At 37.2% G+C, this 10,916-nt stretch overlaps 1 protein-coding gene and 1 long non-coding RNA gene across 4 annotated transcripts in view; one reads left to right on the top strand and one right to left on the bottom strand.

Moving 5' to 3' along the window:
- The first annotated feature begins 292 nt into the window (after positions 1-292).
- LOC119484426 lies at positions 293-841 on the top strand. The gene is made up of 2 exons (XR_005205998.1): positions 293-327; positions 516-841. It is a non-coding gene; the product is annotated as an uncharacterized LOC119484426 (long non-coding RNA).
- Positions 842-2,639: 1,798 nt separating this feature from the next.
- helz (helicase with zinc finger) overlaps positions 2,640-10,916 on the bottom strand; it is a 67,548-nt gene continuing 59,271 nt past the window's right edge. For all 3 annotated transcript variants that reach the window (XM_037765935.1, XM_037765936.1, XM_037765938.1), the window contains exons 32-33: positions 8,060-8,348; positions 2,640-6,856 (exon numbers count right to left, since the gene is read on the bottom strand). In XM_037765935.1, the coding sequence (XP_037621863.1) occupies positions 6,453-6,856; positions 8,060-8,348 (693 nt within the window). In that variant the 3' untranslated portion in view covers positions 2,640-6,452. The remainder of the gene's footprint in view (positions 6,857-8,059; positions 8,349-10,916) is intronic.

Below are 10,916 nucleotides of genomic sequence, written 5' to 3'. Positions count from 1 at the left end.
GTTTGTAGTTATTTTAACCCAAAGCACAATGTTTTTCCCTAAACTTAATTTTCTTTTGTGCCTAAACCTAAATAAGTTGTAGTTTTGTTGCCTAAACCTGTTTTTTAGTTGCCTAATCCTAAATAAGTTGTAATATTGTTACCTAAACCTGTTTTTTTTAGTTGCCTTAACCTTAATAAGTTGCCTAAACCTAAAGATGCCTTTTTGTTTGTGTTCAAAAGGTGACGTTTCATTCAGTTTTACGTGTTAGAATGTGTTGCTTTTAAGTTTCACTTTCACTTTTACAACGTAGTAGGCATAGTAGGCCCCTACTGACCCACATCTATGGTGCTTATAGCGACTGATGACGCCTATTTAATGGCCTGATAACAGTCGAATCGGGTGCTCAACCAGACATGTTTTTACTTTGCTCGGCATCACCTACTGTACGACCGAGCTGCTGTCCCGTGCATACAGAGGTGAGCAGTTTAGCAGTTATTTGAACCTTATGTGCAAAACCAGCAGCTGTTCGTCAGAACAACCGTCCATGTTATGAGCTTGTTTAGTTTATTTCTAATTGTATTTTTCTTTCGACTTTTCTGATACGTTTGATTAAAAAACAAGTGAAAAAGAAGAAAAGAAAAACAAACCGGAATATTAATAGTGTGGCAATTGAATTTCTATATTCTTAATCTTATGTTATTATTAATCTTATTATATTTTAGTCTTTTTCATTCAATACGGCATCCAATGAAACTCATTTTGAATGCAGTAGATTCTCTGTGTGCGTGTGTGTATTTATTACGTGCTTTATCTTTGTAACCAAACCTTGATTAAACCTTGATTAGCTTTGGAAAACTTTTGTCTGAGATTGCTTTGTGTTTTTTTCTTTGTTTCCTTTGCCTTCATGTACCAAATAATGGAGTGGAGTTGATGAAAAGGTGTGCCCTGTGTTGTGTTTGGTGTCTCCCTGCAGGTCCTGGTAGGAGGAGACTGTATTAGACCAACTGGGTTCGCCTGGCCAGTCTAGGATCAGTCGTCCCCATTCCTTCTCTCTCACTCCTTCTCGCACCACATCTGCTTTCGTTGGTTTCGTCACTTATCTTTATTTTACACCATACAATACTACACTTTCATGCATCCTCTCACTATCACTACTGGTTGACCATTTCATACATTTAGTCACAGTGGTGGAATGTAACTAACTACATTTACTCAAGTACTGTACTTAAGTACAATTATGAGGTACTTGTACTTTACTTGAGTATATACATTTTGTGTTACTTTATACTTCCACTCCACTCCATTTTGATATTGTACTTTACATTATGCATACATTATGATGTATTATCACAGGTTAAGTTAAACCTTTTTTTTGTTATTTACAAAATATCTATATATCTATAGATCTACATAGATCTATAGATATATAGATCTATATATATATTTATCTTATTACTCAATTTTGAACCATCATTCCCTGTGTAGATATGTTATTATATATTATTTTGTTTAGGCAGTGGGGGTCGGGAGAAAGTGAAAATGCTCTATGTTATATATCTGTGAATAATGTTATTTTTCTTAAATAAAAATATTATCCCAAAAAAAAGTTACCCAGCAGAATATAAAGTACTTAAAATCAGCTCTACCGTTACCAGCTGCAACATTAAAACGATGTACACATGCATCACTAATTATAATTCAATTATATAATATATATTATTCTGAAATGGGCCATTCTGCATAATGAGTACTTTTACTTTTCATGCTTTAGTATATTTTGATGCGAATACTTTTGTTACTTAAATACGAATTTGAATGCAAGACTTTTACTACGTCTTTGTGGTGATCACATACAGGTGGTCTTTGAGACCTTCAGGTGAATTGGGTTTATTCAATCTTGTGAAGGGCTCATTGCATGGCTGGATTATGGCATTATCTATGGTAATAGATGTTTTTTTCCTCTCTATTGATGATGTGCATTTCCTTGTTTTTCGCACATTGATGGAGAACCGCCCTCCCGCTCTACTGATTAGTGTAACAATAGAGGTGTGCAAGCTACTGCTGATTGATGACAATGACCCTGATTATGTTGGTCATTTTAAACAATTTTTGCCATGTAAAATAAAGGCATTTTAATTTTGTTCAAACACTACAGTGTACCTTGGATTATTTTTTAAGGGAGACTTGCATTTTGTACTTTTTTGGGACCATATTCCACCCATGCAATGAGCCCTTCACTAGATTGAATAGGTCTCAATACTTCTTCCACCACTGTTTTGTTAGTAATTCTGTAAATAAATATGATCGTCCTAGTACAACTGTGTGCATTTCCCTTCTTTTGTCATGACCTACAGTAAGAGCCGGGTCATGACAAAAGAGAAACTGCAGGAACCCTTTAACTGGCTCTACGCCACATTTGTAATTGTCCCAGTATTAGTATGTGGTTTCATTGGGGTATTTTTTCTGAGGTCACAAAGTCTTTCTGCAAGTGCTGAGGAGCCAAGCTTTCCAGACTCTCTGGTAACTACAGTCACCACTTCAAACTACGGCAACACCACACAGCTGATAACATACTGTATGCACAATGGCTTCTCTATATATACACTACCGTGTAACGCAGAGGATGATTTTAAATAAAAAGACAGAACTCCAGCAGTTTCAATAAAAACACTTTAATAGAGAAACAAATAAAAAAAGAAAATAAACCTTTGAAACACAGTCTAAATCCTTTATTATAACCACCACCAATTGAAATGAAGAAGAGTAAAACAGATCTATTCATTATTTTTGTACCCACGAGGGAGGAACCAATGGGACTGGGATGCTGGGAGAACAGGTGTGCCATTGATTCACTGCAGCGAGGGAAGAACAGAGGAGAGCAAACAGATAACAGGAAGAGATGTGGCGTTTATAGAAGGCTGAACACAGTGCTCTCTACTGGCTGGGCAAAAGGTTGCTCCCTTTCCGTGTGCCACACGAGTTGGTTACGCTTCGTTTTCTTTGAAAAGCAACATTTAAAGAAAAATAATTCGTATGGTGCAATATTGGGTGGTGATGACATTTAAAATCCAACTTCATTACAAGAGTAAAGACCCTTAGTTTCATGGCAAAGATCCTCATTTTGTAAACAAAGAAAGGACAAAAATGAAGCCTGTAAATAAAAATCCCTTTAAAATGTCTTTGGCTCAATCTCTTCTGCTTCAAAAATAAATAAAAGTGAAGAAGCGGTGAAATATTAGTATTGCACAACTTCAGAGATTAGCCAACGACTGCTTTGGGAGAAAAATGACCCCCCCCTCCTCCCAAACAAACATGTCCAAAGCTTCGTAAATACGACACACACCAGGGAGCAACCTCAGCGTTAGCCCTGCTAAGAAACTGCAGAAAAAAAAGAAAGAACTTACATATTTGATTGACATGTTAGTAAAATATTATAATAGTTTTGTTGATAATGTCACAAGTTATTGTACACATCAAATAATATACCAAAATTTGACTCTGTAGGTTGAACAAAAGCTTTTTTTTTTGTTTTGTTTTTTCCGTTTTTTGTTTTTTTTTTTGCATCCACAAATCAATACAAACTGATAAAAACAGGGATCAAACCAGCCAGGTCATCTCAACATGCATGAAAAGAAAAACTTCACATAAAAAAAAAAGAAAAAAAAATCCATGTTGATTGTTGTACAGCGGTGAGAAAACAGAACAGGACAAATCCAGCAACATATACTTAAAAATATGTATTGTACAGTGAAATAAGTCGTCTTATAACAGCTGCAACAGAAAGTCTCCTCTTTGTCAAATCAGCCGTCTTAAGAAAAATGAAAAAAAAAAAATCTAAAAAGTTACAACAAGATGTTGCAACTACCGACTGGGTTGTCCATTTCTAGAATTATTCTTATTTTTTGTGAATTTGCATAATTAAAAAGGGCATACCTCTTCTTTGAACAGCTTCTACAAAATTGAGGTGCTCCCAAAGTTCTTGTTTGTAAATACCTAGAAAATGCATATTTACAAGTATGTGTTGTTCTCCGCTAAGTCAAAAAATCTGGACCTTTTGAGTTACAATGTCAAAACTTAAAAACGTACAAATAAAAACCATGAAGCTCTCCGCTGACTGTTAAAAACACATTGAAGTTATTAGCCGTGGGGGGGTACTAGCTTTCTGTAGGAAGTGACGTTTTAATAACTGCCAAAATGAAAGCCATGAAACAGCAGGATGATTTTAATACGACTTTATCCATTGGCAAAATGGGGCAGTGGTGTTTTTAACAATTAAAAATTAATTACATACAACAAGACCGAGCACTGGATGACTGGTTCCAGTATTGCTTTCATCATAAAAAGGAAAAAACCTTGGCAGATATAGGATCAGCATCTTTTTATATTTTACCTGCAAGGGGACTTCAGATCACCGGGCTTCACTATGTTAGCAGTGGAGGTCGTGTGTATGTAAAGCTGTGAGGCCTCCCGTCTGTGTGTGTGTCAACTAATAACAAGCAACTCACTGACTGGAACATGAATGTTCCTGCGTGATGTTCATCGTGTGTTTTAGGTTGCGAGAGAAGAAAGTAATGTGGACGTCGCTAAATGTAAAGGTTTTTAATCCAATTAAAAGGGGAATGAGATCAATCTACCGCTTTAATATTAATATCAATCAGATCAGACTGAAAAAAGTGAATAATGTAATTATCTGAATGACCAGGAACAACGTACAAGTCATTTCATTCTTATTATGCACAGTCTAAAAAACAGACAGTCAAACGTCTTTGAACAGCTTATTGGTTAGTTAACGTTTTTGGGTTAAATCTCAAGCAGAGTGCTGAACGGGATGTTTGCTTTGAATGCCCTGAAATAAGAGGAAAACAATATTAAATGCTTTAGTCAATGATCAATGTTTTTTGGTGGAACTGGGAGCAAATACAGAGAAACATGACTATTGTTTATTATAGGGTTTATATTACTCAGATTAAAAGATTGTCTTACGGAGAAAATGGCAAAAGATCTTTGGACAATCTGGTTTACTTTAAAAAGAGCTACTGCAAAACAATAATACAAACTGTTTGCAGAAGAGACCAAGATCCAGGCCATTTCCAATCAAATAAAAAGAAACATTAGTGTATTGTTAATGTGTATTTACTATTTCAGATTTAACCAAAAATTGCTAACATTTAGCGTGTTTAAAAAACGTCTGACTGGCAGTGTTGAACACACCCTCAGTTTCGACTTACCTATCATGACACACCACTCTGACCTCACCACTCTCGCTTCACTTTCACAAACCTTCTGCAAACCTTTGCAAAAAAAAAAAGCTCAATGTCAATTAGTGACGGAAAAAGAAACAACAAGAAAAAACTAAAAAAAAAACACATTTCATATCCCCAACAGTTATTGAAACAATTTCCGTGGTGAAAATTTTTGTTGACACAAACGAAAGAAATAAAATAAAATAAAATAAAATAAAATAAAATAAAATAAAATAAAATGACTGAGCATCGGCCACAAGCGAAGCAGTTTGGGATAATCTTATCATAGAAAGCGATGTCTGGTGTTCTCTGATCCTTAAAACAAACAAAGGAGGAATGACATGATTGTTGCTATTTTGACATTTTCACACTGTTTCTATTGTTGCTGATGAGACATTGGTGAAAAGTAAAATACACAATCAATATTTGTATTGTTATTTTTCAGTAAATAATCACATTTACTACTAAAAATCACTGAAGGTAACTCCCAGCTATTCCCAGGATGTCTAAGAATTAAGGATCAGAAGCCAACAAACGGAAAATAATTCATAATGCAAATGCTAGCATGATACAGGAATTTAAGGACATGTCTGTGGCATACAATTCAGTCTTTTATTTTCTTTATATTTACAGATTAGAGGAAAATTTATCTACTTCTATACACTGTTCCATGTAGTTTCGGTCAGTTGACCACTTAGCTTTTTGTCCGTTACCACAACTACAGTAGTATGAAAATCAAGACGTTAACGTCCACTCAAAACTGAGGAATACAAAATGATAAAAACTTCAACATACTTATTTAGTAACCAACAAAACCAACTTCAATAAGGAAAAATATGCAGGTAGCTAAGTGGTCAACCGAATCTCGCCTTTTTTATTTTTTTGTTCTTTTTTTATAATTTTTTTTTTAAGCATTACGTACATATACAAGTGTAGATAATATAAGTATATATTCATATATACATAATGAGTATGTATATATACCAGTAATGCATTCATTATATATACTTATTTTCTTCACAGATATGTGAAACAGGAGAAAAGATGACTGTTACAAATAAAAAGTTAAAATGAAACAAAATGCAGAAAACAAACCTACTGATAGAAACAATTTGTAAAATGCACTTTGCACTATTTTTTTTGTGTTTTTAAAAACAGTTTTGCCTTTTTTTTTTTTTTTTAGTTTTGTATTTCATCACTTACTTATTATGTGGGAGGGGGTGACACTCATTTAAAGTAGGAATAGTACCCATTGCTACCATTTGAACTTCCTATACTCAGCTCTTGTAGGAGGGAGAGAGGGTCGCTGTTCTTTTTGACCTGTTCGGGGCGAACAGCTCGGGGTTTGGGTGGAGCGCGGAGGGCGCTGGCATAGGACATGGTTGGTGGCTTGCTTAGATTTGGAGCCCCCTGGCTGGCCTCTGTGGGAGCCTGAGGCGGTGGTGGCGGCGGCGGCGGCTGCTGCTGCGGCGGTGGCGGCTGCTGTTGCTGCTGCGGCTGCTTGTTATTGGGCATGAGAGGAGGGAACTGTCCAAGGTGCTGAAGGGAGTTGAGGGAGTGTGGGTGCGTCTGCTGTGCTGCTGTGGCCTCGGCCTTCACCTGCTCCTCCGTCTGACGATGGGCCTTGGAAGCTGAGAGAGGACACGAGTAGAAGATAGGAGAGGCAAATTAGACTTGGATTGAACACAATCAATAGTTCTCAAAACTAATGTTGCACGGTATAACGATACTAGAAAGGTATGCCCTGCCGTTAAAAACAGTACGATACCCCCGTTTTATTAATACTTTAAGAATGGCAGTGTTTTAATACGAGCCATGAGTTGCATCGATGTGCGACCGTGGGGCCGTGTTTGTGTGCAGCGCTCTGCTTTAGGATTGGGACTTTGCTGCTGGTGGGAGCAAGCGGTCAAAAAATAAAGTGTAGTGATGACCAGAAAGATGGAGTCAACAAGTGAAGTTGAAAAGAAGATTAAAGCATGTCATGAACCGCTCTCCGGCTGCAGAGTCTCGCTCTGAGCTGGTGTTTCTATCAGCAGAACTCCCTTAAAAAAAAACAAGGAAATAACAGCGCGGCTCTAATTACCAATCAAATGTACCGATAATATTAGATTCACCATCTTCTCTGAATCTCTCCAAGCATCTCCTGTAATTCGGCAAACACATAATCCACCAAAGAGCACATGTTAAAGTATTATTTTACCATGTTTCTCTGTAACGTGAATGGACAGAGAGGAAAAGCAGTCCGGTGAGAGGGACTCTTCTCCCTCTTCACATCACTTTGACACAACACAGCTCTTTCTACAGTTACTGTGGTGCGCTGTTTTACAAAAAAAAGCCTTATAAAAGGCTGTTTAATAAATAATATCAGAATCAAAAATACTTTATTGATCCCCGGGGGGAAATTACAGTTGTTGCATTTTAAAATAAAAATATATATTAATAAGTTATAAGAAAAATAGAAATAAGAATACAGATGAAATGTAAATGTCTGCATTATCAAAAATAAATGTAAATATAAAATTAACTATCACAGAAATCACATAAACTCAAGTATAGGGAACATCAGATTACTGCGTACCATTTAATTTTTTTAATGAATATATTTTTAAATTTAAACATTTTTAATTAATTATAAAATAATTTTAAGGTCCATGTTTTGTCATCTATTATTCCATTATGTTTCTTGATGTTTTAGATTTTTGCCGCGGTATCGTTTCAGTATCGGTATCGAGATATTTAGGCAGGGTATCGTATCGAAGTCAGAATTTTGGTATCGTGACAACACGAAACAAAACAACATAATGCTCAACAACAGCATGTGTGGCGCTACTTACCCAGAAGGTCCCGATGCTGAGCGAGTGTGCCGGCTCCGTTACATGGAATGTTCTGGAACGGACCGGGACCCCCACCGTTGGGCCAGAGGTCGTGTGGGGGGTAACCGTAGGGGGCGTGTGGGTGCTGATGATGCTGTATGTGCGGATGAGGGTGGTCCTGGGGGTCTGATGTACAGGGCTGGGGCTGCTGCGACAGAGCATTGTGGGCGATGGCTGGAGACGGTTCATCTGGGTAGCTAGACGAGATGCGGCGCTGATAGAGAGGCCGGCCTGGACCTCTGGGTTCATACTGCACAGACAGTGAAGATGGAGAAGGAAGAGAGAATTAAATATTAAGTCAGACAGAATGGTGGACGATATGACCTTAAAAATACAAGAGCTTTGCAGCCTTGGAGAAGCAACAACAGCATAATCATCTTTACACAGCATTTACAGTTATGGAGGCATAAATGAAAGAGAAAAACACTGGGTTGTTGAGAAGGTATTCAAATAGAAGTGGAAACAGGCGAAACAATCCTGTTTTTGTTTTAATACCACTTCTTATTTTAGGATATTAAAGTGTTAATATAAGTGTTCTTCAATAAACTATTATAATATTTATGAGCATTTTATACCAGGGTAGGATGCTAGAAATGCAAGTGACTGTGCATTGCAGATGTTTAACATCTGCTGAACATTTGCACGCTTTACAGATCATCTTGGTTGGATCTGCACCGACTGTGAAACGCTGCCAGACAGCACTTGTGCGAGGCGATCTTGCTGTCTGCAAAAAGGGAGTGGCCTAACAGGCTAGGGTTTGGGCGATATGACAGTATATACGGTGCGACGGTAGAAATGTGTCCACCGGTAGCTATTTGGCAATACTGTTTCTATTGTTGTGGTAGCGTGGTATTCTTGCGATCTTGCGAATCCAGCTGCCTGGCAACAAGGTTACGTGATTTGGGCAGACATGGAGGAGAGTGAAGTAGAGCAGGAGGAAGCATCCCAACCAATCAAAGATGAGGAAGAACTCTGGGTACAAGATTACCAAACATTTCCACACATTTTGTGTATTGAAAAATGCGCAAATCCTGCAGGACAATCAAGTCTTTTTTGTTTTAATACCCTAAAATACAAATGTGTGTGATTTTTATATTGCACTGACTAAAGTCATGCTGGTATTTATTTGCACCCGTTAACCTTAAAACCTGTAACACTGAAATTATTGTTCTCGGGAACGTTAAAAGTTTCCATTTTGAAAGAATTTTAGTTTTACAGTTTTACAAGTGTTGTCTCATGTGACGCAGTTGGTTTTTTTGCGTAGAAGTTCCAAATAAAAAAGAAAATTTCAATTTCAAAACACTTATTAATTTAATTTACAGAACAACTGCTGTGTTGTGAAACCGTTACCGTGGCATAAAGTTACCTACACCGTGATAGAAGATTTTGGCCATATCGCCCACCCCTATAACAGGCTATGCAAATATCCAACTACAACACTGCCAACAATATAGGCAAAGTTACAGGGGAACAGGCGAACGCTAGCCTAATCTGCTCCCTGTCAAACAACCTCCGCTTCGTCGTCTTCAAGTTGGAATAATAGCCTAAGCAACTTTGCTAGAGTAGCTATAAATAGCGCTCTATTTCTCCAGTGTGATCTGCAACCGTGTCGTGTGACACAGGCTGACTGAGCAGTGAGCACAGCGTGTAGGTTGAAGCTAACGTAGACTAATCTTTTCCTCCTGGTCAAACAAACACCACTTCACATATTGCAGGTCCAACAGGAAAGAAATGTTATAATAAACTACCACAGCAAACCAGATCAGGCAAAAAATAAATAAATAAATGAATAAAATCAAAACAGAATTGTGGCATACCAATGTACTACGTTTTGCCTATATTTTGATCAGGCTGCGCTGCTCTCTCTCCACTTCAATCTCCTACTGTCTTCCCATCACGTCGGCACAAGCAAAGGTTAGGTGGGCTTCTCTAACAGTTAGACATGATAGGCATTGGTTTATATTTATTTATAAAGCCCTTAATGGCAACTTGCCGTCATACATCATGTCCTTATTAAATTGGTCTTATAGTCATTATTCGACTCGTTCAAGTGATTGGCTGAAGCTTGAAGTCCCGCGTGGAAACACTAAATCCATGATTACAAACTAGTCTTGAATGTAACTGTTATTAACATTGTTCTATTGTTGTCTGGCTGATTGCTTCTTTTGATTCCTTAATTATGTTCTGTGTGTATTTATTCTGTTTTATCTCGACATCATTGTAAACAAGGGCATGTCCATGTCCAAGCCAAGCAAACAACTGTTTATCTTGTACACACATGTAATCTATCGTCTCCTTGTAATACAGCATTTGAACTATTTATTCAGCATCGCTATCTAATGTGGGTGATTTGATGTGAATTACCCACATTTGCCTGTCAGCATAGAACATTTAGATTTGATCAGAAAATCTCTACTTCATGCAACATTTAGAGCCGTGTGTTTCACAAAAGACTAGTCCCATTATAATGCTTACATCTGTACCAGTGTGGAGGCAAATTAAACCATTTATGGTATTTAAGACAGGTGATGCAAATTTCCCCCCTTTACAGAAATGTTCAGACAGGGAGAAAGTGAGAAAGAGTGATAAAAGATGTTCTTCTTGTGCGGTCAAGCCAGCCGTCAATCGCATCTCCGTTGATATTTGGGTTGTTGGAGAAAATGTAATAAATGATTCCTGACAATGACGGATATATTTGACTTCAGGACATCTCTGACTACAAATGCTGAAAATCAACCATTTGTACTGTCTGAATATAGATATAAATAAAAAATAAATAAATAGTTTAGACTTCGAATTTTATTTTATTATAGAGAGA

Source organism: Sebastes umbrosus, chromosome 3, assembly GCF_015220745.1.
Source record: "Sebastes umbrosus isolate fSebUmb1 chromosome 3, fSebUmb1.pri, whole genome shotgun sequence".
Lineage (NCBI taxonomy): Eukaryota > Metazoa > Chordata > Actinopteri > Perciformes > Sebastidae > Sebastes > Sebastes umbrosus.
The sequence above is the reverse complement of the archived record's forward strand: the minus strand, read 5'-3'. Positions and strand labels throughout refer to the sequence as shown.